General features: G+C 43.7%; 1 protein-coding gene and 1 pseudogene across 2 annotated transcripts; one reads left to right on the top strand and one right to left on the bottom strand.

Annotated features, from left to right (window-relative positions):
* Positions 1-326: 326 nt before the first annotated feature.
* LOC129838523 (plexin-C1-like) lies at positions 327-22,500 on the top strand. Of its 2 annotated transcripts, none has more exons than XM_055905558.1 (30): positions 327-1,725; positions 1,847-1,987; positions 2,530-2,664; positions 2,754-2,863; positions 3,553-3,833; positions 3,927-4,029; positions 4,259-4,346; positions 4,641-4,679; positions 6,648-6,781; positions 7,825-8,001; positions 8,494-8,596; positions 8,800-8,973; positions 9,154-9,324; positions 9,447-9,549; positions 10,431-10,532; positions 10,743-10,846; positions 10,983-11,024; positions 11,156-11,280; positions 11,492-11,690; positions 12,374-12,520; positions 13,532-13,700; positions 13,884-13,984; positions 14,786-14,858; positions 15,611-15,645; positions 15,727-15,822; positions 17,929-18,092; positions 18,389-18,536; positions 20,858-20,998; positions 21,087-21,161; positions 21,693-22,500. In XM_055905558.1, exons 1-30 carry the CDS (start codon positions 769-771, stop codon positions 21,792-21,794), a joined length of 4,539 nt encoding a protein of 1,512 aa, XP_055761533.1. In that variant the 5' UTR covers positions 327-768; the 3' UTR covers positions 21,795-22,500. The 2 variants fall into 2 exon arrangements, with proteins under 2 accessions (XP_055761533.1, XP_055761534.1); XM_055905559.1 differs by having other exon boundaries at positions 11,174-11,280; positions 21,693-22,494.
* On the bottom strand, positions 22,394-27,453 carry LOC129838362 (centrosomal protein of 83 kDa-like; annotated as a pseudogene).
* Between the last annotated feature and the right edge of the window lie 399 nt (positions 27,454-27,852).

Genomic DNA, 27,852 nt, shown 5'->3' with positions numbered 1-27,852 from the left:
TTCTCTTGGTAAGTGCGTGAATTGGACCATTTTCCTGTCCTGCTAGGCATTCAAAATGTAATGAGTACTTTTGGGCATCAGGGAAAATGTATGGAGTAAAAAGTATTATTTTCTTTAGGAATGTAGTTGAGTAAAAGTTGTCAAACATAAATAAAGTACAGATACACCAAAAATGACTTCAGTTGTATTTTTACTTAAGTACTTTACACCACTGCATGCCAGTCTTTAGGGTAGTATTTTGTCTAGTAATGTAACACTTTCACCACCAGAATGCAGTGTAGGACCGAACAAAAAGTGCCCCCTTGGGATAGCCCGTGATGACATCAAAAGAAATGCGAGGCATTCACTCTCGGTTACGTATTTTATTATTGAATCAAAGTATTTAAATCAAAATAATCATATAGGTGATGGTGATGTTGACACTGCCATTTGAATAGGCAATATAGACATTACCACAAATGCGAGTTTGGAGACGTTTTGGAAACACTCAAACAACGATGTTACTGATAAATCCTCTGATGAGATTGAAAGGTAGGGAACTAGCGTCAATTTCGATATCACAGTAGAGATTTAAACACGGAAGTCGGAGTCTCAGAACATAACCGTCGGAACTAGATGTTATGACATAGTTGCAGCATCCATCCACTGTGCGCTTTTACGCAATCCTCCTGTTGGCCTTCGGCACAGTATGACAGTGGCATCAGAGGCGCAGAACGGAGTTTACCATGCGCTCTCCTCTCAGGCTTGACTGACTACATTATTTACGAGATGAGGGCTGTTTTCTGGGGAGTACTCCTCGCCTGTGTGGACTGGAGTTGGGGCCAGGAGACTCACTCATTCGATGGCGACGTCCGCGACTTTGCCATTGGTGACAGCTCGGTATACGTCGTTACGGATGACCGACTCTTCCAGCTGAACCATGATTTTACCAAAGTTATAAAGAGGGATAATCCGAACGTAGTTTATCCTAACCAAGAAGTACCTCCTTCCGATGAAACGTATCCATTTAAGGTAAACATTTTACTGCCATTCATAAAAAACAAGACATTGATCACCTGTGGAACCACAAAATGCGGTTACTGTGAAATACTGGATCTCAACGAAATCTCAAAATCTGTGCATTTCGAGGATCTTGAAGTGGGTTCATTGGACCCTGGAGATTCAACCATTGGCTTTATTGTTGATGTCGGGAAGAACTCCTACATTATGGCTGGAAGGTTGAAGAGCCGTGTGCGTAACAAGTGTGTCACTCAAGGTCAGTTGCTTGTCCTACGGAATACACTAGATGGACAGAAGGGAGGAATCTTTTCTGAATCAGATGAGAGCGCGACTCCGTATATTGACGCCAGACAAAAGGAGAAGTTTCAGTTTGTGGACGGCTTTCAGAGTAATTCACACATCTACGTGTTCTCGAACGTTCCCAAAGAGCCTCAAGTTCGACTTATTTGGTTCAAGAGCGAGAACAATAAAGCAAATACTTTGAAGTCCCTCGAAGGTGCGACACTCAAATGCTGTGGAATCATGGAGCGCCGGCGGCTCCTGTCTTCCTCTGTAATTCAAGGTTCTGGTGGGCTCCATGGGCAGGTGCTCTGGGCAGGTGTGTTCACGGCTGGTAACACAAGCGACCCCATCAACACAATGCTGGCCATCTATAACATCAGCCCCTCTACAGAGCCTCAACTCAAGAACGATGACCCAGACTTCTGCTATGAAGACTGTGCAAAGGTTGGTGAGATGATAATGATTATATGTATGGTTTATAACCAACACCATAGCAAAGATGTTGTCATTATCGTACCCTAATTTCTTAGCAAATGTGTTGAGATTGTCTGTAACACTGTTTCAGCCATCGGGAAAAGGTACCACCCCGGAGCTGCAGCCAGAGGCAGTGGTGTTTAAATACAGCTCCATGACATCAGTGTTGGCAGTGAGACACAATTCCTGGCTGGTGTTCTTCATCGGGACAGGAGACGGACAACTCATCAAGGTCTGTGGAACACAGTTATGACAACTCTTAAAGCACACACACACTGGCCTCAAAACACCTCTCTCGTGTCATTATTTCTCCCTTTTAACACACAGATACTCATACAACAGAATTACATCATTTTCTACCAAACGTGGCTCACATGAGGAAATTTGAGGTCTAAATTAGCCTGGAGAAACTCCAGAAGTAACCTTATTAGACACAATAGTCTCCTTCATGCAGTGTTGTCCCTGGAAAACTTTAATAATCCAGACAAATCCCCTGCATGTTTCTAACAGAAATATCACAGCCATGCAGTACACTCTAACAAACCAGACAGGGGTTTGGTCACCACTACACATCACTGATTGTTAGTCCATCATGTATCATCATCATCAAATTCATACTCTTGTTGACAGAGAGAAATGTGTGCAGTCAACTGATATTTACAACTGCAGTATAGGTGATTTCCTCGGGCCATGTTATGTATTGTGGTTTGTTAGTGTGATATGTCACCTCTACATAGAGATGTTATTAAAGTGTCCCTCTCTGTCCCATGTCAGCTTGCTGTAGACAAGGCCTACAAACCTGCCTGTCCCAGAGTGCTCTACAAGTCAGATGACGACCGCCGTGTGTTTTCCAAGATGCACTTGGATCCAGTGGACCGCAAACATGTGTACATGGCACTGAAGAACCAGGTAAGTTGTACTGTGCACAGAGATACATGTTATACAGTACAGCCATTCTGAAATAGGACCCAGGACATAATATTGTGTGTTTGTTGTAGTTGATGCGTGTGCCTGTGGCTCAGTGCAGTGAACACAAGAGTCTGAAGGACTGTTGGTCTGCTCAGGACCCCTTCTGTGGCTGGTGTGAGTCTGAGAACAGCAAGTCAAGGTCAGTCACAAGAACCACAACTACACACTTCTACAACTTACAGTTCAATCGAGTACAGGCTTGTTCAGTTTACGTCGTTACGGATGACCGACTCTACCAGCTGAATCATGACTTTACCAAAGTTATAGAGGGATAATCTGAACGTAGTTTATCCTAGCCGTCATCGGTTGTAGATACTGCCATATAAATAAATACCTGCTATGCTGATGAGTGAGAGAAAGCGATGTGAGTTATGACTTTACTAGATGAATGAAAAGTGACGATCCATTCAGTCCAGCCTTACTGGTTGAATTTTCATAACCACAATACAGGGAGATGTCATCATTATATCTTGTCTTATTCTTCTAAAATGTACTTTTTTGATCATTTTATGAAAATTAACAATGGCAGTCGTTTCAATGTAATTAAGTGAGGACGGTTGCCTGGTTTGTTTGTGTTAATGTCATACCCCAGGGTTTCATATGATCTCACCACATAATATCTGTGTTTTTTCACACTATATGGTCTTGTTGATGTATTTCTTTTCTGTGGTAAAACATAGAGGTCAAAAGGCATTTCCTGTATCACCCACAGCTTCTTAGAATCAACATGCCTCTATAGATGAAACTTCCTGTGAACATACTTCTATGTCCTGTTTATCTGTCACCCTAAACCTGCTCATCCTTACCCCTTTATGTGATGTGTTCTAGATGTTCGTTTCAGGATGACTGCCTTCAGTCTTCAGCCTGGATCTCCATCTCTGAGGACTCCCAACAACAGAACATGGTCTCTTACCAGGTGGAGAAGAGCAGCAGTGGAGAGAAGATCACACTCACTGTCAAGGTCCACCTGAATGTGCATGGGACAGGAAGTCTCACCTTTACCTGCCACTTCTTCAATACAAGAGGTGATCTGTGTGACAGGACAAGCCCCGCTCCAGCGTTGCCTCGATGCTCCTGTCTGTTCTCCAGCGACCAGCTTCCTGCTGAAGGTGACCTTTCACCTTCTAACTCTCCTGTAGAATTCTCAATGAAAAAATGGAGCATCTTGCTTAGAGATTGTTTCCCTGTGTTTTTCCACATAGGTCTGGATGTCACAGTGAAGATAAGAGTGGGGAAGCAGAACCTTACTGAGAAACTGATGCTCACTAACTGTTCAGACATCACTGGACCACCTACCTCTGCCCTGTCAGTCAGAAATCCCAGATCTGTCATGCTACTCCTCAGCACCTTGATATGGCTATGTTTCAACCTACTTGTTTAGACCTACTTCAATATTTACTATGATGACATCTTTTAAATTATGTTGGGCACTTTCTGATGTTATAGATTTGTTAGTACACATTTTGCATGAGTAGCAGATGGTACACATGTTTATGATTAAACTCACTGTAGTTTTCTTATGTGTGTCTCTCAGGTGTTCTCAGTGCATGACTGCTGGATGTAGCTGGAGTAATGATGCCTGCTCCTGGACACCCAGGTCTGCCAACTCAGACCCCATACAGGTATATCACTCACTCACTCACTCACTCACTCACTCACTCACTCACTCACTCACTCACTCACTCACTCACTCACTCACACACACACACACACACACACACACACACACACACACACACACACACACACACACACACACACACACACACACACACACACACACACACACACACACACACACACACACACACACACACACACACACCTTCTTCTTTGGGGGTGTTCATCTCACAACTTCTTCACCCATGTGTGTTCCTGTATCTTGTTCATCAACCCTCTCTCACTTCCTTCCCCAGGATGTGTGCAGACTCAGCCAGTCAGGAATGAACTACTCTGTAAGTCCATCCTACTGATCACAGCTTTTTCCTTTTCCTCAGCATCTCTCAGTGGATCTTCTGTCCCTTATAGGGAAGTTTGATCTCAGAACAGGGAACTAAGTGTGTATGTTTGTTTGTGTGTGCGCGAATGTGCGTGTGTGTCTGCATGTGACACAGATTGGACTTGAAGTGGTCTGGGATTTTCACGGTGACATTGCAAGCACAGTCATTTCATGCTAAGTACCTATCAAATAGCTAAGGACATGTGTTCTGTGAAATGTGACAATGACAGAGCTTTCTTGTAAATTGTCAGCTCTGAAATTGTATCTGAGTTCACCACAACCCATACACTACCAAACAATGTTACATTTTGTTCACACGTGATTCATCAGCTACACACTGTACATACATACAGTAACTTATTTCAACAACTAAACAATGTTGACATCTGAAATCGAATTACACTGAAAGATACAGTATAGTTTCTACATTTGAGATGTTTTCATGGGCTTACTTTGTTAACATGCTCCTCCCAGTCTGAATGAAATGTGAAGAATTGAATTTGATGTGATGAATATAACGTAAACTCAGGTAAACTCGTACATCGCCTTGGTCCGTACAATTGCCCTTATTTGAGTTTACGTTAGCTGTGTGTGTTTGGTGGTGAAGGAAGTGTTTGTTCCTCATAGGGTTTGGTGCTTGTTAAAGTGTCAATGTTCCTTTGGCCTTATCAAACCTCTCTCTCTCTTGCTCTCTCTCTCGAAAGCTAAGATTGAGGACAAAATGAAGACACTCAAATGGATGTCTACCAATGCCAAGATACTATATTCAGTTATACAGAGCAATATTCATAGATCTGGGCATCCTACGTTTAGATCACTCGTGGAATATAGATTTTATCTCAACCAGAATGGCATGGATCAAAAAGGTTATAAATAGTAAGAAGATGTTTGTGAATAGAGCCTTTGTCTCTGAGTCAAGTCGTCATACCTCTTACAGTGGGGATCATGGATCACATGACTGTACCCCAGGGCAGTAGTAGTGGATTTCAAACCATCCATCATAATTACATATAGTGAGCTCCAAGTATTGGGACAGTGACACACTTTTTGTTGTTTTGGCTCTGCACTTTGGACTTGAAGTGATACAATGATTATGAAGTTAAAGTGCGGACCGTCAGCTTTAATTTGAGGGTATTTTCATTCATATCGGGTGAACCAATTAGAAATTACAGCACTTTTTGTACATATGTAACCGATGTGAAATGGCTAGCTAGTTAGCGGGGTGCTCGCTCGCTCTGAGACCTTGAAGTAGTTGTTCCCCTTGCTCTGCAAGGGCCGCGGCTTTGGTGGAGTCATGGGTAACGATTCCTTGTGGATGTCAGTTGTTGATGTGTGCAGAGGGTCCCTGGTTCAAGCCCAGGTAGGGGCGAGGAGAGGGAAGGAAACTAAACTGTTACACATAATCCCCCCCAAAAAGTATTGGGACAAATATACTTATGTGTATTAAAGTTGTCAAAAGTTTAGTATTTGGTCCCTTATTTCCAGCACACAATGATTACATCAATCTTGGATGCATTTGCTGTTTGTTTTGGTTATGTTTCAGATAAAAAATTTGCCCAATAGAAATTAATGGTAAATTAATGTATTGCATAATCACTTTTATTGTAAATAAGAATAGAATGTCTCTAAACGCTTCTACATTTATGTGGATGCTACTATGATGACTGATAGTCCTGAATGAATCGTGAATAATGATGAGTGAGAAAGTTACAGATGCACAAATATCATACCCCCAAGACATGCTAACCTCTCACCATTACAATAAAAGGGGAGGTTAGCATTTTTGGGGGGTATGATATTTATGCCTCCTACTTTGTCACTCATCATTATTTACCAAAACTAAAGAGCAAGCCTACAGCCATAAACACTAAGCACATATTTAGTTTCACTTGTCTTTATCAGAAATATTGTCTGTGTTTGTCAGGAGCCAGTGATCGTCTCCATAGTGCCCAGTGTCCTGTCCTTCCATGGGAGAAACCACGCCCTGATGACTGGGAAGAACCTCCATCACGTGACTAGGGTTCGCATCCAAGGGCACATGGACTGCAGTCTCAAGGAGTGAGTCAAAGTGGACAATCGGTTGAATATGATTTGTTTTACTAATTTATGCAGACATAATTTTTTGAGATAAAAATAATAATAATTCATCAATGCTTTTAAAAACGATTTAGATTTTTTTTCACTGGTGCTCACTTCGTTCATGAAAGCCCAAGGCTTTATCACTGTGTTTTTGTAACGGCTGTCGAAGTCGTTCTCCTCCTCAGACGAGGAGGAGCATGGATCGGACCAACACGCAGAGTGGAAAGTAGTCATTATTTCATGAACGTAAAACTGAACACTTACACATACAAAAACAACAAACGTGACCAAACCAAAAACAGTCCCGTGTGGCACGAACACAGACACGAGATACAAACACCCACAAAACACACGTGAAACCCAGGCTAACTAAGTATGATTCTCAATCAGGGACAACGATTGACAGCTGTCTCTGATTGAGAATCATACCCGGCCGAACACAAACATCCCAACATAGAAAATAACACATAGACAACCCACCCCAACTCACGCCCTGACCAACTAAATAAATACAAGAAAAAGGAAAAACAGGTCAGGAACGTGACAGTTTTGGTAAAGTGTGTCTGTCACGCTGGTATAAAGGATTTTGGAGACAGGCGCAGGAATACACAATAGGGGTTTTTAATACACCCAAAACAAACACGTATACAAAAACACTGGGCTGTACCCAAACAAAAGAGTGAGGGTAAACTTTGTTGAAATACAAGGGACGATACCCATAATACACAATATACTACGTATATAGCATGCAGCATAACAGCTGCACCAACGCATAGGTACTCACACCACCAACGGACATGGGAACAATAACAGACAGAGGGAACAGAGGCCACATATACTAATCAGGGGAAATAGGAACCAGGTGTGTGTAATCAGACAAGACAGTCCGGGGTTGATGATAATGAATCCTGTTCAGTGAAACCTAGAAATCCGGTGACGTAGACCACCGGAACTGGTGAACAGAATGAGCATCAGTATCGGGGGGATCTGTAACCTGTGTAGTGTGTGTATCACCTGGTCAGGTCTCCTGTGTGGAACAACACTGGGTCCAGTCTGACGTTCCACATCCCCAGTGGAGACAAAGGTTCTGTCATTGTGTGTGCCGTGCTGCCAGATGGTCGCTGTCTGGGCAAGGCCACTGTCACCTATGTGTCCTCACCGTCCTGCACTGGGCTAACACCAAGCACTACCTGGGCTAGGTAAAAACAAACACACACACACATAGGTACGCGTGTGCGCACACACACACACTTAGGTACGCACATATGATCCGAATTTTTAAATACACACACACACACACACAAGCTATACAACGGATAAGAAGCATGCCTGTAACTCTTTTCCATATATGGCTACTGGCCATTATGTTGTCTGATGGGGAAAGAAAGTGGGGCGCTTCCCAGAAGTTGCTTCATACAACAGTGTTATGTTTCAATCACCTCTTTCTCTCAGCTGCTCAGCACTGGCTTCCCTTTTTGCTTTTGGTAGCTCTCTAAAGCAGATTCTTCATGGTTTTATGGACCATGTCATACTTTATTTATTCTGTGAAAAGTTTTTTTGTGTTACAACTTGTTTTTCTTCCTCTGGCTTATTCAAATAATGTGGTTTAGACATGACTACAATTCACATCAGCACGCTAGGTGTGACCAACAACCCTCCTCTGATTGGTTGATTTGGTATGTGTCCTGCAGTGGGAAGAGGAAGATCAAGGTCCAAGGGTTCCATCTGGAGTTTGTGGAGGGGGTTGTTCATGACCACGCCCCTCAGACCATCCAATCCAACTACAGCTCTGGGGTAGACATCTTAACACACTGATTTTAATTGATTTCTTGACTAAGCATCATGTCTTCACCCACTCTCACGTAACCAGTCAGTAACCTAATATGAACATGCACACTGCCACACCTCACCAAACGTTCACCTTCACACAACACAGAAATCAGTCATGGGGGGATCAATATCAGAGGTATTCTAATTCATGTTGTTGGTGTTTTTAGACTCTGTGGTACCACACACCTCCCTTTGAACACATTAACCAGCCAGTCACTGTGTCTCTGAGAGTGACCAATCAGACACTGGCCTGCTCATCACAGCTCACCTACCATCCCGACCCAGAATTCACCAGCTACACCGCAATCAAGACAGGAAACGACCTGCGTGTCACCATTGAGGTATTAACATGTGCACCCATACACACACAAATGTACTTGAAAGCTCTCTCTCTCTCTCGCTCTCGCTCGCTCTCTCTCTCTCTCTCTCTCTCTCTCTCTCTCTCTCTCTCTCTCTCTCTCTCTCTCTCTCTCTCTCTCTCTCTCTCTCATACACATTCAATTTCTTTCTTTTTTCTTCAGAAAAGGGCTGACAAGTTGAACATCGCCACAGAAGAGATCTTAGTGTTTGGTGTTCAGGAGGAGAACCAGGATGTAGAGCGTGTCATGGAAACCATCGAGACGAGCAACGGGAGTGACTCTGTCATCTGTGAGATAAAGAACACTCCCAACTTTAACATCAAGTCAGTGAGGGTAAACCTCTTATTCAGATAAATCCAAAAAGGTTGTCAGTTGTCTTGGAAACTCCGAATCAGAACTGTCCTTGGAAATAGTATTTTACAGTCAACATGCATTATGATGTGTTTGTTTTTCAGATAAGAGTTGGAAACATCACGAAAAACCTTTTACCAAAACAAGCTGCACCTTCACTTCTAATCATCCTTGTGCTTATACCCATCATCATTGTGGTCATTGTGGGTAAGTAGTCACCTTCATCAACTTTGTTTTGACTTAGTGTCTCATGACAGACTGTAAATGTCCAATCAAGTAGCTGGCACGCAAGATTTGGTTCTGGGTTCTGAAATGAGTTCTGACCTGCGCCCAGATATCTAAGTGATTACTTTCCTCGTGTTAGGGATGCACACAATCACAGCACCAGATCAGGTGTTGCTGATGTGTGCTTATACAGGTTCAGGAGTAATGCTGGGAAAGGTACTTTCTTGTATACTGGAGCCTCAGAATGGAATGAGTTGCCTATGCCTATAAAAATAACGTCCTCTCTGGACAGCTTTAAAAATAAAGTAAAAATATGTTTGATGTCCTCTGTGCCCATATGAATAACCCCTATGATGTAACTGGAATGATGGGATAGATGTTCTTCTTTTATGTTTTTGTTTTATTATTTCACTGCCGTACTGTGTTCGATCTTGTATAGCCATCTTGTCTCAAGAGAACCACAATGGAAATAATTTCCAGACTTTATTGTGTGTTATCCTCAATGATTTTTTTCATGTGCATGTATGGCTTTTTCAAGTTATATGTGTGCTTGTTTTTTTTAAATGGTCGAATTAATACACAACATGTTTTTTTAAAAGGCCTGTTTTGGTTGAATAGGGCCCATAGGTTTGTGTGTGTGTGTGTGTGTATGTGTGTGTGTGTGTGTGTGTGTGTGTGTGTGTGTGTGTGTGTGTGTGTGTGTGTGTGTGTGTGTGTGTGTGTGTGTGTGTGTGTGTGTGTGTGTGTGTGTGTGTGTGTGTGTGTGTGTGTGTGTGTGTGTGTGTGTGTGTGTGTGTGTGTGTGTGTGTGTGTGTGTGTGTGTGTGTGAGAGAGAAAATAAGCTCTTGTCCTGTCCTGACCAGGTGCGGTGTGGTATTCCTACATTAAACAGAGGAAAATGGCAGCACAAATGAACAAGCAGCTGGAACTGCTGGAGTGTGACATCAGAAATGACATCAGACAAGGTCAGTCATCGTGGACACACCGACCTTGATTTATATTCTTAAATCGCACGCAGACAGGCACAAACACACTCATACTCACTGATGCACCAAATTGGCCTCATAAAATGGATTTAACAGAGTAAAGGCCCATGACTACTACCCACATGCAATTCACACATAGTTATAGTTGCACCAAAAACAAACGCCCTTACTTACCCTTCTTTTCTCTAGGATTTGTGGATATGCAGACGGAAAAGTGTGATTTAATTGAGAACGTTGGAGCCATCCCTTTCTTGGACTACAAGCACTTTGCTTCCAGGATCTTCTTCCCTGACGTACGTAGGAGCAGAACACAGAACAGAGTCAATGCAGTATACCGAATACAGTCTGCTTTAAAATAAGACATGTTGTATTAAATGGACAGATAGGTTGTGTTTTAATGTTCATAGTTTGTCCTTTTGTTTGCAATAGGGTGGACCTGTGATGACCTCCTGTATCAAAGACATTGGCCAGGTGAGATTTGATTTGAACTATTTGTGAAATCTGCTTGTCTGATTGCCATAACATGACTTTATGAATGACTGGAAGGGAAACGGAGGATGTAATAGATTTCCATAAGTAGCTAACATCTGTCCTGTGGTCAGGACGTGGTGAAGGTGCAGCCTGACGAGAGCTGCCAGGCCCTGTCCAGACTGATCCGGGATCAGGTGTTCCTCACCTCCTTCATCCACGCTCTGGAGGAGCAGAAGAACTTCAACATCAAGGAGAAGTGAGTCAGTGAGGACAGGACAGGACACAATTTGGGCCAAGTGTCACTTAGCTGGTTTGGGTATAGGATATACGACAGATAAGGTTAAGGTACTGTATATAGTACAGTGGAAATTATTTAGGTGTTGTTTAAGTCATTATGGATGAGCAGGTTGGTGTGTATAGCAGGTAATAGAGATGTTATAAGTCTGATGTTTGTTGTGTCCTACAAGGTGTGCGGTGGCCTCCCTGCTGACCGTGTCCCTCCACGGTGACCTGCCCTACCTGACCCAGGTGATGGAGGAACTACTCAGGGCTCTGATGGAGCAGCCCAGTAACTCCCAGCCCAAACTCATGCTGCGACGCACCGAGTCCATCGTAGAAAAGCTGCTCACCAACTGGATGTCCATCTGTCTCTACGGCTTCCTCAGGGTCAGTCTGTCTGTCTCTACGGCTTCCTCAGGGTCAGTCTGCCTGTCTCTACGGCTTCCTCAGGGTTAGTCTGTCTGTCTCTACGGCTTCCTCAGGGTCAGTCTGCCTGTCTCTACGGCTTCCTCAGGGTCAGTCTGCCTGTCTCTACGGCTTCCTCAGGGTCAGTCTGCCTGTCTCTACGGCTTCCTCAGGGTCAGTCTGCCTGTCTCTACGGCTTCCTCAGGGTCAGTCCGTCTCTCTGTACGGCTTCCTCAGGGTCAGTTTGTCTGTCTCTACGGCTTCCTCAGGTTCAGTCTGTCTCTCTGTACGGCTTCCTCAGGGTCAGTCCGTCTCTCTGTACGGCTTCCTCAGGGTCAGTCCGTCTCTCTGTACGGCTTCCTCAAGGGTCCGTCTGTCTGTCTATATCAGTCTATATTTGTTATTTTCTTGCTTCTTCTATCAAAGCCTTATTCATTCATGTTGTATGTATTTATTAGCCTCCATGTAATTATGGTCAGCTCACAGTACATTTTTATTTTTCTCTCATACATTTCCACGTGTGTTTGAGTGTCTCTGTAAATGAGTGTCTGTTTTTGTAACTTTTCATATGAGTGCACGTTAATGAGTTATACCTAATTGTACAAGGGAATACCGGTTTGTGTGTGTTTAACTGAGCTGTGTGTGTGTGTGTTGTGTCCCAACAGGAGAGCGTTGGCCAGCCTCTTTTCTTGCTGGTTTGTGCTCTGACCCAGCAGATGTCTAAAGGCCCAGTGGACTCAGTCACAGAAAAGGCTCTCTACACACTTAATGAAGACTGGTTACTGTGGCAGGCTCAGGACTTCAGACCAATGGTGTGCGCGCACACACACACACACACACACACACACACACACACACACACACACACACACACACACACACACACACACACACACACACACACACACACACACACACACACACACATTGCCACACACATACACATCAAGCTGCCACACACATACACATCAAGCTGCCACACACACATCACAGTGCCACACTGACACATTAAACTGACACATACACTGCCACACACACACCCTTCCTGGATCTAGGGCGTGGCAAGAGAGGTAGTTGGTAGTTCCTCCTTCATGTTTTGCTTGTTACCAGAAAAGTTGTGGTTAGAGGAGCTGGTCTGTTAGAAAACATATCTCAGTATGCTGGGGCAAAAGTAATGGGTTGAAAGTGATGTTACCCTCACAAAGATCCTCAACAAAAACATGTCTTCATAGTTATCGGTTTGTATTCAGCCTATTCTCAAGGCCCATGTATGTAAATGTATCTTATTACTATTCTAAGTCTGTGGTTTGTAGATGGGGACAGCGGCACATGCAATGTTGACAGGAAAAGCTATATATTTTTTAGGAAGCTATAAGTAGATTTGGCCTCCGATTTCGCACATTTCTCAGTTTCAGTCTCCCAGAAGCAAAAGATGAACCCTTTTAAATTAAGAAACGAGTCTAGAAGTAAATGGATTAGAGCCAAAATGGACCCAGACTCTAGTCTTTATAAGCACATGTTGAGCCATATGGTAATCCTGCTGAGACAGTTGCCCAGTGGTTTCTTATACCAGAGAAATGTTATCCCTGTAGTGTATAGATTTTATTGTATGAAGTTCAACAAGTGATATACACAGACATGAGGCTTTATAAAGCTTTAGCTAACTGTGTGGTTTCCCTGACACAAATAGAAAGATAGTGGGAATGAAGGTTAGCTTCAGTGGTTAGCCACACTGATGAATAGATCTCATCTCACGTTTAATTTTCTAACCTAGCCTACATCATGATGTATGCGTGTCTGTTGACCCCCCCGCCTTCCCCCAGAGGCTGCAAGTGCTGTTTGCTGTGGGAACAGACGGAGAGGTCAGTGAGCCTCTGGAGGTCAGTGCTCTGGACTGTGACACGGTGGAGCAGGTCAAGGAGAAGATCCTCCTGGCATTCAAGACCAAGTTTGGCTTCCCCTACAACACCCCACTCCGACAGATGCACATCGGTCAGTTGTAGTACCTCATGTGTCCAAGACATTAGGATAGAATGCAAAAGTGATGAGAGAATTATGGCTCTAAAAGCATGCGTACCTCAAATGAAAACATCTTGATCGATCATACATTCTTTCAAAGAAATGGCTCTCAAATGTTCATTAGAAGGACTTCTCTCTGTTTCTTGAACTCTGCAGAGTATGAGAAGGATGGAAGGTTTGTCCCACTGGAGGAGGTGGATGCCAGCTCAGGGGTTCTAGGAGAAGTGACCATGCTCAACACACTCAAGCATTACAAGGTTAGAGAACACTACCAAGCTTCCTGATGCAGGAAATAAGCCTCATCTCACGTTCAATATTTCTCTCTTTATCTCAAATCACCATCTAAGACAGATACAAATTTTAAAAAATGGCATGTAGTTGAAGGCCTAAACTTCAAAAATGCAGATGAAAGGTCCTGTCCCTTGCAGCTGTAGTACTACTCAATGGCTAATGCCTGGATTGCATCAGTACCGCTGAAGAGCTGATCTATAGCGGGATTGAAATTTAAAGGCAATGTTCCGGTGTTTGCGGAGACTGCATTCACTGTAAACCCTGCATATGTCGGCTCAATCGGAAAATACCTTTCCATTTCAATCGCGCTATAACGTGGATCTTCCGCGATCCGGATTAAATCTAGTCCTGAGTTGTTGTGAGAACTAGATGGATTGGGTTGTCAAATTGTTGCTTAATGTCACCAAACCACATGCACAAATTCGTCAGGTATCTTATAAGCACATAATAAGTAGAGGGTCTTACTAGACTAGAACATCATTGACATTGAATCAGAGTACTGAGTACAGTGTACTGCTCTGCTGCTCTCATTCTGCAGCCTGGTTTTCAAGGCTACTAACAAGCAGTATTAGCTCTGTTCAAGGCAGCCTGGCTAGTAGGACTGAGCTTCCTGTGTCACAACGCCAAACCAGAACACAATTAGATTAGAAGTCCTGTACGCGTTAATAGCCTCTCTGTAGAACATCACTGTATTTTAGGTCTACCAGCTGGTTGAGAAGCTGGTAACTCAGCATTTATCAACCTTCTAACTCAGTGTGTGTCTACAGGTACCGGATGGAGCGTCCATCAAAGTGCTCTCTAAGACCCATCCCACTCTGAGTCCTCAGAGCAGCCTGAAAGGTAAGGGTGTCAAAAGAGATTGCCATGCTACAGTGCACCATGCCTCAAAAGCTTCTAGAGTTGTGGACCTTGTACACATCACCTCACACTGTATTAAACAGGGAATGAATGGTGGCGGTGTGTGTGTGTGTGTGTGTGTGGGGGGGGGGGGGGGGGGGGGGGGGGTCAAAGCTTCTAATTATAACATAAAGGACCTTTTTGTGAATGACTACACTACACACAGTACACACCAACAGTATTCACACACACACAAGCGCATGCTCATAGTTAATGCTCATCACACTATCACACACGTGTGCACATAGTAACTTTTCCGATTTGTTTTGTCAAAGTCCATCTTTATTTATTGGATTTGTTTATTTAAACTTTTATTTTGGCAGGGTGGAGTCCCATTGAGACAAAGGTCTCTTTACAAGGGAGCCCTGCGTGACAAACAATTACTCAATCAAGGCAGCATGGGCGCATACGAAATACACAAAGAAGCACACAAATAATACAAAACACAATCATAAAAAACAACATTCAACAAAACAAACATACCTCAGCAAAGTTGAGTTGAAAGTAGACATGTTTAGCTCCACATTTACACTCCCCCTCTTTCTAATATTGTTATATGGCAGATGTGAAACACAAGTGAGATGTAAAACCACTTACCTGTGTCAGCTTATATAAAACACTAACAGAAACCAGGAAGCTATTTACTACTGCTATTTAGTCATCCGTGGTGCCCTGTTGTTGTGTATTTGTCACAGACGATCAGAACTACTCCACAAAGTACTTCCATCTGGTAAGTGCCAACATGACCTCTGAATTTCATGTCACTGATTTGCGTTTGATATGATTGATTAACAGTGCTCTTTGACTCCAGATTGACCCTGACATTGACCAGGACCAAAAGAAGAACCCGGAGAGGAAGAAGCTGAAACTGAAGGAAGTGTACCTCACCAAGCTGCTCTCCACCAAGGCAAGAAAACTCACTGTTAACTTACATCCTGATCTGTCAAACCAACCCCTTTCAACCTGCCACTGTGCTCTGATAAATGGTTAACTGAAAGATGGAAAAGTCTAGACTCTTCAGTTATGTGTGATCCAGCATACACTTATGAACGTTGCTTTAAAATAAAGTGGATAGGTAGTGAAGTGGCTTGCTTGGAGCTGTCAGTGTGGTTTCAGTGTAAGGGAAGTTTGAAAGACATTTACAATAGGGGATAAAAACTGTAGCTCTTGACAAATACTAAAAAAGGATCACATGAGAAAACACTTTTCCATCAGGCAATTATCTCTGCAGTGCATATAAAACATTGCATCAAACAGCTATTTGTTAATTTTCTTAGTCAGCATCCTCACTGAGGTAATGCCATACTTCCTGGTCCCTTATTCACTTTGCGACAAATCTGGTTGAAGTCGGAAGTTTACATACACCTTAGCCAAATACATTTAAACTCCATTTTTCACAATTCCTGACATTTAATCCAAGTAAAAATTCCCTGTCTTAGGTCAGTTAGGATCAACACTTTATTTTAAGAATGTGAAATGTCAGAATAATAGTAGAGAGAATTATTTATTTCAGCTTTTATTTCTGTCATCACATTCCCAGTGGGTAAGAAGTTTACATACACTCAATTAGTATTTGGTAGCATTGCCTTTAAATTGTTTATCTTGGGTCAAACGTTTCAGGTAGCCTTCCACAAGCTTCCCACAATAAGTTGGGTGAATTTTGGCCCATTCCTCCTGACAGAGCTTGTGTAACTGAGTCAGGTTTGTAGGCCTCCTTTCTCGCACACGCTTTTTCAATTCTGCCCACACATTTTCTATAGGATTGAGGTCAGGGCTTTGTGATGGCCACTCCAATACCTTGACTTTGTTGTCCTTAAGCCATTTTGCCACAACTTTGGAAGCATGCTTGGGGTCATTGTCCATTTGGAAGACCCATTTGCGACCAAGTTTTAACTTCCTGACTGATGTCTTGAGATGTTGCTTCAATATATCCACATATTTTTCCATCCTCATGATGCCAGCTATTTTGTGAATTGCACCAGTCCCTCCTGCAGCAAGGCACCCCCACAACATGATGCTGCCACCCCTGTGCTTCACGGTTGGGATGGTGTTCTTCGGCTTGCAAGCATCCCCCCTTTTTCCTCGAAACATAACAATGGTCATTATGGCCAAACAGTTCTATTTTTGTTTCATCAGACCAGAGGACATTTCTCCAAAAAGTACGATCTTTGTCTCCATGTGCAGTTGCAAACTGTAGTCTGGCTTTTTTATGGCGGTTTTGGAGCAGTGGCTTCTATCTTGCTGAGCGTCCTTTCAGGTTATGTTGATATAGACTCGTTTTACTGTGGACATACATATTTTTGTACCGGTTTCCTCCAGCATCTTCACAAGGTCCTTTGCTGTTGTTCTGTGATTGATTTGCCCTTTTCTCACCAAAGTACGTTCATCTCTAGGAGACAGAATGCGTCTTCTTCGTGAGCGGTATGACGGCTGCGTGGTCCCATGGTGTTTATACTTGCGTACTATTGTTTGTACAGATGAACGTGGTACCTTCAGGCGTTTGGAAATTGCTCCCAAGGATGAACCAGACTTGTGGTGGTCTACAATTTTTTTCTGAGGTCTTGGCTGATTTCTTTTGATTTTCCCATGATGTCAAGCAAAGAGGCACTGAGTTTGAAGGTAGGCCTTGAAATACATCCACAGGTACACCTCCAATTGACTCAAATGATGTCAATTAGCCTATCAGAAGCTTCTAAAGCCATGACATAATTATCTGGAATTTTCCAAGCTGTTTAAAATCACAATCAACTTAGTGTATGTAATCTTCTGACCCACTGGAATTGTGATACAGTGAATTATAAGTGAAATAATCTGTCTGTAAACAATTGTTGGAAAAATTACTTGAGTCACGCACAAAGTAGATATCCTAACCGACTTGCCAAAACTATAGTTTGTTAACAATACATTTGTGGAGTGGTTGAAAAACGAGTTTTAATGACTCCAACCTAAGTGTATGTTAACTTCCGTCTTCAACTGTATGTGACCATATGCCACCCACTTCCTCCTCTCTCAGGTCGCTGTGCATTCGTTTGTGGAAAACCTGTTCAGAACCATCTGGGGGACCCCTAACCTCAAAGCCCCGCCTGCCATCAAGTACTTCTTTGACTTCCTGGATGCCCAGGGAGAGAGCAAGAGGATCAGTGATCCAGATGTACTACACATCTGGAAAACCAACAGGTATGTGTTCATCTGGGTCATATTCATTAGGTCACACCATAGCAAAACATTTTGCAATGGAAATCAATATGAGCATTTTATTGGACAAGTTCAAGTAGTCCCTCCATTTTCCTGTGTTTTCTCCCATTTGGTGCCTAATGAATATGACCCTGGTGGTACACCTGTTTGAGTATGTTTATAGTAGAATCCATCTTTCTTTCTTGGTTGTATCTACTCATTCAATACTCAATCCACTACTCACTGTATTGGGATAGTGATAGAATGTTTGACTGGTCCTCTGTCCTGCTCCTTCCCAGCCTGCCCCTGCGGTTCTGGGTGAACATCCTGAAAAACCCCCAGTTTGTGTTTGACATGGAGAAGACCCCGCCTCTAGACGGCTGTCTGTCCGTCATTGCCCAGGCCTTCATGGACTCCTTCTCCCTGACTGAGAAACAGTTGGGCAAGGTGGGGCCAGGACAGAGACATTGCAGAATATAATGACTAACACACCTCATCTCTTGTGCTTTTGTGTGAGTTTCTGCTAATCTCAATGTCAAATATGCAAAAAGAGTTGGTGGTTCAATTCCTGCTTTGGACCTGAGATGTTTTAGGTTCAAAGTTAATTTATTGTGCTTTTGTGTACGTTTCCACAATTCCAATGGTTAAATCCCTGCCTAGCAGCCAAGAGGTTGTAGGTTAAAACCTAATTTATTCTATGTGTCTGAAACTGTCAATGTCAAATAAACAAAGAGAAGCGTAATACATGTTAAGGAATTTGTGGCTCTGGTGCAAGAACCCCACCCCCTATGGACAGGGTTGTAGGTTTGAACCTAGGTGCCAGCTCCTGGGCATGGTTGCCTACTGAGGACTCTGCTGGTCAGTGAGTCAGAGCCAATAGTGATGAAGGATTAGTGCTTTTTGAGGTAGTTTCGGTTCAATTATCAGTTTTCGATTTCAAATATATATTTTTAAACATTAAATGCACTATGCGAGAATGCTGTAACACAGAATAAAACATTTAATAACAGTCCCATGATGGTAGTGACTGCCCATTACTGCTGATCACTTATTAACCATAATTTATTCACATTACTTTAATAAAATATTTCAGTTGTTTAATACATTTGTTTTATTTGATGTCTTTATTATTTCATTCCAAGTCATCATCTCATCTCTATAGAGCTGCTGCCTACACGTAGTTCTTCAAAGTAAATAAGGCATATTTTTATGACTGCTGAATACCTACTATCAATCACTCAGATCGTGTATTTTCAGTTAGAGATACCTCAAGGGTCTTGTCTCCAATGTTCCCTCTAAACTGCACGAGCTAGGCCCGCACCTCCTCCAGGACTGCCTCACAGAAATGTCAGCTCGCGCGGAGACGCAAGAGATTGAACTTCACTGAGTTCACCCCATTAGTTTGCGCTATATAGATCAATGTTTTTTTCTGTGATTGAATCAACATTATATCAGCCCCTTTTCAATGCACCAAAACAAAACAAATCTAACTTTACAAGATTGAGGCTGTGATTTTGTTGTAGGCAGAGCGCAACAGAGTAGAATTATATTGGTGGTTTGCCCACTAGGGGTCTTTCAATCACCCGCTAGTGAATGAATGCGCTTTGCAGATCAGTTCAGAGCCGCTCATGTGAACATTTGTTGATATTCTTTGCTAGCTAGCGAGTTACTATCACAGTTATAGATAAGTATAGGTCAGCAATGGGGAGTACTGCTTCCTACAAGAGCACAAAACGTGTGGGCTACATTTCAAGCGGTATTTGAAAAGCAAGTCAGGTGAAAAGCTTATCTTAATTAAAGGGCCAGTGTTGTATTTTGAGACAGGCTTGAATATGCAAATAAAACAAGAGTAGTCAGAAGGGTAGCCAACATTGTCTAATTCTCTGTATGGTAATAATACATTTTGTTTTGTAAAGTGGTTTATTGCATCATACAATACAATTTACAGTCACCTATTTGGCCCATAGTGTTACAGACCAAGTAAAAAATCATTAATGTCAAGCCCTTCATAATGTAAAATATATATATTTTTAAGTCTAATGCAATGTAGACCTGAATTGAACACCACATATTAGGCTACTGTAGGCTATATCATAGAAATCTAAAGCTATTTCCATGTTAAAATGTTATGGGATTTGCACCATTGGTTTTGTTGGTAGGTCTACATTATGCTCAAATAGCCTATTGAAATAATTCTCACAACTTTCAAGTTTCCACTCACAAGACCTAAAATTTGCTCAGTGACCTAAAGAATTTTAGGCAACATTGCTTGTCTCTTCTCCCTTTAGGCCAAGTAGGAGCACAATGGATTATGGTCATTCTAGTTAATTACCATGTTTTTTTTTGTGGTAAACTATGTAGAATATTGGCCTGTTGGAAACTACAACTCCCAGCACTGCGCATTGAGCTAACAGAAGAAAAAAAAAAAAAAATGGAATTCAAATTAATTGAACCGACGTCGATCCATTAGTTGTTTAAAAAAAATGAAACATGTCAGTTAAATGCTCAGCACTAGCATCGATGGGTATAATGCCGGTAGCCGCTTATGGATTTGACAGCTCTTCCACTGTTCCAGCTCCTACACTGTCGGCTAGCGCAAATCTGATTGAATCGAGCCCATAGATGTGGAACAAAATCCAAGCCACAGACTCTGTCTCATAACTTGCAGGCCTCTTAGAATACCTGGCATTGACAATACAAGAAGCTCAAATGTAAGCACACCTATCACCTAGATTTGACATGGCTCTTCTACCCTCTCTCTGTTCCAGCATGACCCAACCAATAAGCTGCTCTATGCCAAAGATATCTCCCAGTACAAGCAGGAAGTAAGGGCCTACTACAAGCAGGTCAGGGACCAGCCACCAATCAACAGCTCTGAGTTCAAGGAGTTCCTGCATGAGGAGTCAAAGGTACCGCCCTTCCTCTAGTGGTTAATTTTTCAAATACATCATTATTTTGATATTGTGCTTTATTACATTTATATTTCTGTTTCATTAGAAACATGAAAACGAATTCAATGAATCTGCTTCCCTCTGTGAGCTCTACAAATACATGCAGCGGTACTTTGATGAGGTAAACTGTCCGTCTTTTTTACCCTCCCCTTTAGTAGTCTCACCACCCACATAATCTCCCCTTAATATGCATTCATGATTTTTCCCATAACCTTCACACTTCCCCTGCACGGTCTAATCACTTCAACCAGGACTAAACATCTTGAAAAAGCTGTTGTTCAGGCCAACATGACATGATCATTGTGTAACTGTTAAGCTGACTGGCACAAAGCCTAGGTCTTGGGAAATAACTGCAGTGGCAAGGCAGAGGATATGACACAGCCTATACCACTTCTCTGTGGGGTGGTGGTCAGGCTGTTTTCAGTTCTTCATGTTGTAATGATCTATGTTGACTGTTTTGAGCTCTACAAGGGCAGCTGGCCATACCTGTGCCAAATATTTAGTTTAAACTCATGCCTAGATTTAGTGTGGAATGATAATCCCCCATTGTGGCATATTGCTACTGGCTGAGGTCTGAAGTTTATGGACACGAGCTGCCCCCCCCACCCCACTTGTAAACAAAAATTGGATGTGTGTGGCATTTCCCTGGCAGATTAAACTGAAGCTGGATCAGAACGGTGCCCCTGTGGAGTTGAAGGAGCAACTGCAGCATGTGAAGAGCCTGTTTGACAGCCTCAACTGTTCGTGGAACTGAGCTCACTCCCTCCCCTTCGACATGCTGAATGCCAGAAAGCTGTTCTAAAGACGGAATGTCCGGAGACTACATAGGGATTTACAATTAAAGAAAATAAAGGAGGGAGGCTTTTCAGATTACTGGGATGAACCAAATGATAGCATGAATTAGGTCACATTCCAGCTAGACACTTACCCAGAAGCAGTATACTCTTATTCTGAAGCTGGGACTTTTGTTTCCTCAACTGAATGACAAAGAAGAGTTCAGCAGCTCGAGTGTTAATGGTTCACACAAGTAAAGCTCAGAACAAAAAATATGTACACGACCTCAGTAAAGCATAAACATTTATTTGTATGAATTGCAAATACAAAAAACACATCTTGAAATAACATCACAAAAGAAGTTGTATAAATGTTGTTCAAGTCACAGCTCTTTAGAGCCGTGAAACCAACCTTTTTTAACACAAATGCCTTTAGGACTATCACGCTTTTAAAGTTTCAGAGTGATGGCCTTAGTGTAAACATCTGATACAAAACTCAACAGTCAATTAAAACTCTGAGTAAGTCATTGGTTGGCCATTGATATCATTCTTCACATAGGCATCAACAGTCAAGGCATGGAAGGACTCCAGCACCGTTACTCACCAAGGAATGTAAACATTGAATCTATGTAGCTCTTTCTCTTTTCATTTGATGTTTTGTGCCAATAAAATCAAAATGTTTTTCACAAAATATTTGAGAGCTCACTTATTAAATTAGAACATCACCAAATAATCACTTTTAGGGAGTAATAAGTCCTACAGTGAAGGTCACACTCACTCTCTAGGGGGAAGGGGGGGGGGGGGTCAGAGTGGAGAGGTCAGAGTCCAGGGAGAGAGTCGTGCAGGCCAGAGGCCCCCGTCCATGGGAGGCCCCAGTTCCTCCATCTGCTGCTGCTGAGTACAGGCTAACTCCTCCAGCCTCCAACACAGCAGTGATAACTCTCTCTGGTGCTGCTCCTCCTGAGAGAGAGGGGTGGGGAGAAAGATGAGAAGGGACAGAAAGGGATGGAGCAGTGACCTCTACCATATTGCTAACACCTATCAAATCAACGTTTATTGGTCATGTACACAGATGTTATCGCAGGTTCAGCTAAACGCTTGTGTTTCTAGCTCTAACTGTGCAGTAATATACACACAATCAAGAAAAGTATAGCTAAAAATGAGCCATGACAAGAAGTATAAACAAAGTGAGTAAAACAGTATGTAAACATTAGTAAAGTGACCAGTGTTAAATGATTATGCTAACTAAGAGCCAATTTATGCTTGATCAGAAAATATGGTCGGAGGCGCCGTATGGATGGTGCGACTCACTTGCGGAGCCCCCAGAGACATGCAGTGGGAAAATTGAGCTCCGTACCACATCACCGTGCACCTCTCAAATTTTGTAACAATGCGAAGGGCTCCGCATTGACATGATTGCTTGACGGTAGGTGAGGGCGGGAGGTCCTGTATAAACACAAACTCACTTCCTTGACACCAGCTATGTGCGGCGAAGCACAAGAAGTATGCATGCCCTGACTTCTGCAGCGGCCATTTCACGAATAAATGCTGCACGGCCAATGCAGACGTCTGGAATGACCTTGCAGGTCCATTAAGGGTCAGGGCAGGGTACCGGGCGGAGGCCGGCTAGTGATGGATATTTAACAGTCTGATGCCCTGGAGATAGAAGCCGTTTCTCAGTCTCTGTGTCCCAGCTTTGATGCACCTGTACAGTTTCCACCTTCTAGATGTTAGAAGGGTGAACAGACCGTGGCTCTGACGCTCCTCATTCTGGGTGTGACCAGCAGCATCCTGTAGCGCCCTCTGCTGCTCCAGCTCAGCCAGACGATCCTCCAGCACCGACCTGAACACACACATTATATACACACGCACACAGGTGGAGGCTGCTGAGGGGAGGACGGGTCATAAAATGGCTGGAATGGAGCAAATGGAATTGCATCAAACGCCTGGAAACCATGTGTTTTATACCATTCCACTCCAGCCATTACCACGAGCCCACCCTCCCCAAATAAGGTACCACCAACCTCCTGTGAAACACACACACACACACACACACACACACACGAGAGGGACACCGAGAGAGGGAGAAAAATATGGATCCTAACTTCTCCTCGTGCACGGTGGCTGTTTTGTGAAACTCCTCCTCGCGAGCGGCCTGCACCCTCCGGACGAGTTCCCTCTCCCTCTCAGCCAGCACCTCCTTCTGTCTCTCCACCGTCCCCTTCAACACCTCCACATCAGACTGCATACCTGACAGACAGCCAGAGAAGAAAGGAAGGGGGAGAGAGAGAGAGAAAGTTGAAGGAGTAGAAAGGAGAGAGACGGAAGGAAAGAGTTAAGTTTGGAGACTAAAATGAGAGTGATGTACAGTACATGTATGATCAAAACACAGAGGTTATTTGCGGAGTTACCTTCCATTTGGCCCTGTAGTGTGTCTCTCTCCCTCTAGACCTGGCACGCTCCAGCTTCACATTGGCCAGCTCCAGCTTGTGAGAATGCCTCACGCCCTCCACCTGAGAGAAACAGAGAAACTGGCATGAGCACACAGCAACCTATTGATATAAGGGGTTATGGTGGGGACTGTGAGTTGATCTGGATAAGAGCATCTGCTACGAGAAACACAGCTGATGATCTCTGGGGTTAGAGGTTAAGGATCTTATAGGTACTTACCTGGCTGGTGAGAGTGTTGACCTCTCTCTCAGCCTTGTGTAGTCTTCCGGTCAGCTGGGTGTTCTGTTCATGACTCAGCTGCAACTCGCTCCCCAGACGCTCCAACTGCAGGCGCAGTGACTGCCTCTGCCTGAAACACAATCAAATTATTAATTATTCCACAAATCAAACCAAGCACACAGTAACGTCATTCTACCCAAGTTAGGACTTACTCCAACAGATATATTTCATCACGCAGCTTAATATTTATAGTGACGATAACAGTTCAAGACTGACAGACAGAGACCACACGTTTCTTACCTCCAGTGACTTGGCTGCAGCCTGGGATTCTGCAAACTGGCGGACCTGGAAGCGCTGAACGTTCTCGGCTTGCTGGCCAGAGTTGTCCCTCTGGGCCCGGAGCTCAGCCACCAGGCCCTTCAGACGCAGGTGGAGCTGGGCCTTCTCTCTCAGCAGAGACTCAACGCGTTTACCGTCTCTAGACGGGTCTGTGCCCTGATACTGGGCCATCAGCTCCTCTCTGTCCCTTTCCAGCCGTGATACCTGAACACACACAACATATCAGAAGAGCAATGTCTATACATACACAAAAAGTATTTGGACAGCCCTTAAAATTAGTGGGATTGGCTGTTTCAGCCACACTAGTTGCTGAAAGGTGTATAAAATCGAGCACACAACCATGCAATCTCCATAGACAAACATTGGCAATAAATTTGCCTTACCGAAGACATCAGTGACTTTCAACGTGGCACCGCCATAGGATGCCACCCTTCCAACAAGTCAGTTCGTCAAATTTCTGCCCTGCTAGAGCTGCCTCGTTAAACCATAAGTGATGTTATTGTGAAGTGGAAACATCTAGGAGCTACAACGGCTCAGCTGCTAAGCGGTAGGTCACAAGCTCACAGAACAGGACCGCGTGAAAAAACATCTGTCCTCGGTTGCAACACTCACCACTGAGTTCCAAACTGCCTCTGGAAGCAACGTCAGCACAAGAACTGTTCGTCGGGAGCTTCATGAAATGGGTTTCCATATCCTAACATCACCATGCGCAATGCCAAGCGTCGGCAGGAGTGGTGTAAAGCTCACCGCCATTGGACTCTGGAGCAGTGGAAACCCGTTCTCTGGAGTGATATATCACGCTTCACCATCTAGCAGTCTGATGGACTAATCTGGGTTTGGAGGATGCCAAGAGAACACTACCTTCCCCAATGCATAGTGCCAACTGTAAACGTTTGATGGAGGAGGAATAATGGCCTGGGGCTGTTTTTTCATGGTTCGGTCTAGGCCACTTAATTCCAGTGAATGGAAATCTTAACGCTACAGCATACAATGACATTCTAGACGATTCTGTGCTTCCAACTTTGTGACAACAGTTTGGGGAAGGCCCTTTCTTGTTTCAGAATGACAATGCCCCCGTGCACAAAGCGAGATCCATACAGAAAGGATTTGTTGACATCAGTGTGAAAGAACTTGACTGGCCTGCACAGAGCCTTGACCTCAACCCCATCGAACACCTTTGGGATGAATTGGAACGCAGACTGCGAGCCAGGCCTAATCGCCCAACATCAGTGCCCGACCTCACTAATGCTCTTGTGGCTGAATGGAAGCAAGTCCACGCAACAATGTTCCAACAGCTAGTGGGAAGCCTTCCCAGAAGAGTGGATGTTGTTATAGCAGCAAAGGGGGGACCAACTCCATATTAATGCCCATGATTTTGGAATGAGATGGTTCGACGAGCAGGTGTCCACATACTTTTGGTCAAGTAGTGTATATGGAAAGACAAACATACTGTATCAGACCTCACATTAAAAACGTTGTGTCTCACACACACACACCTCAGCATCAAAGCGGATCTTCTTCTCCTCTCTCTGGTGGTCAAACTCAGACTTCAGGAAGGTGTAGTCGCACCGCAGCTTGTTATACTCAGACCTGTACTTCTCAGTCTCCTGCAAGGAACACAGAGAAAAGGGCTGGTTATAGTCAAGGAGGAGAAACAGAGAAAGTTGAATTTGAACGGATGTACTGTTTTTTCATTCTCAATAATCCGACAGTTTAAATGTCCCACCCATCCCTCAAAAACATTCAACACTTAGTTCTCAAGCAGTTGCTGTGAAGATAGCGGTTAAAGCTGTGACAGTTCGAGAGCACGGTTGAACTAAAGTGTGAGAATAAGCTAAAAGCTATCCAAAGCAACAGAAGCTGGATAGAAGCAGTACAAAGCATAAAAAACAGAAGCAGAGACAGTCGGAGGTGGTTAAAAGCAGTCAGGAGCAGAGACCAGTAAATAGCATTAGAGAACAGACAGAAGTGTTCTGGCGGCGCGATGCTCACCTCCTCCAGTTTGTTGAAGCGCTCTCTGACAGGCCCCTCCATCTCCTGCTGCACCTGGGCCCTCAACAGCGCCAACCGCTGGGGAGTCAGCACCTTACAAAACAAACCGACTGCTGTACACACTGGCACAGAGACAGACACACTGCCATATACAAAGGGGACACTACAGTAGTCATAGGTCAGCAGGTGTGTTTTCTATGGACTAGCTCCAGTACCTGTAGTCGTAGCTCCTCCAGCTCCCTGGTCTTGTCCAGCATCTCTCCTCGGATTTCAGCCAGCAGCAGCTGCAGTTTCTCCTGGGCGGTTTGCTTGTCACTGAGGAGACGCTTCAGCTCTCCCTGCCCCCGGGTAAACTCATCCTGCAGCCTGGGACAAACACAGTGAAAGCGATATATACAAGTGTGAACACATCACACACACACTATCAGCATTACGGTATTATGCACACTTCTCCCGGGTTATTACCTGGTATGTTCAGCCTTGAGAGTCTGGTAGTTGATTTTGTGGTTCTCACATCTCCTTCGCTCATCGATCAGCATCTTCTGCAGCTCCGTGTCGGGCCCCCCCAGCTTCACCGTCCCCCCAGGGTCCAGGCTTGGGAGCAGGGGGGGCAGACTGAGCAAGAGCAGAGGGGTTCATCTCGCCCCTACTGGATGGATATATCAAGAGAGAAGAATAAGGTTAGGGAAAGCGAGAGCTGTGGGTTGTTCCACTCCATCCCGTTTCAAATACATCATCCAATTAGTAAGAAAGATTGACATCAAAGCACGATCCACTTCATCTCCACAAAGGCTTTAGCTCAACAAAATTAATCATAAAACAGAACCAACTTCAAAAGGGAAGAGAGGGGCACTGCTCTCCTCTGTTTGCAGGTCGGACATGGTAAAGACTGACGTTGAAACGATGGTACGACGGGTAGGATGGGGCAAATTGCAGTTGTTACCATGGTAGTTCTAAATTCCCCAGCTATTTGTGCAAATGACAACCGCTCAGGTAACTACACAGCCTGTCTCAAGTGATTTCTCCACTTTCTGTTGT

This window comes from Salvelinus fontinalis, chromosome 39, assembly GCF_029448725.1.
Source record: "Salvelinus fontinalis isolate EN_2023a chromosome 39, ASM2944872v1, whole genome shotgun sequence".
Taxonomy (NCBI): Eukaryota; Metazoa; Chordata; class Actinopteri; order Salmoniformes; family Salmonidae; genus Salvelinus; species Salvelinus fontinalis.
This window is presented reverse-complemented; position numbering and strand designations above follow the sequence as displayed.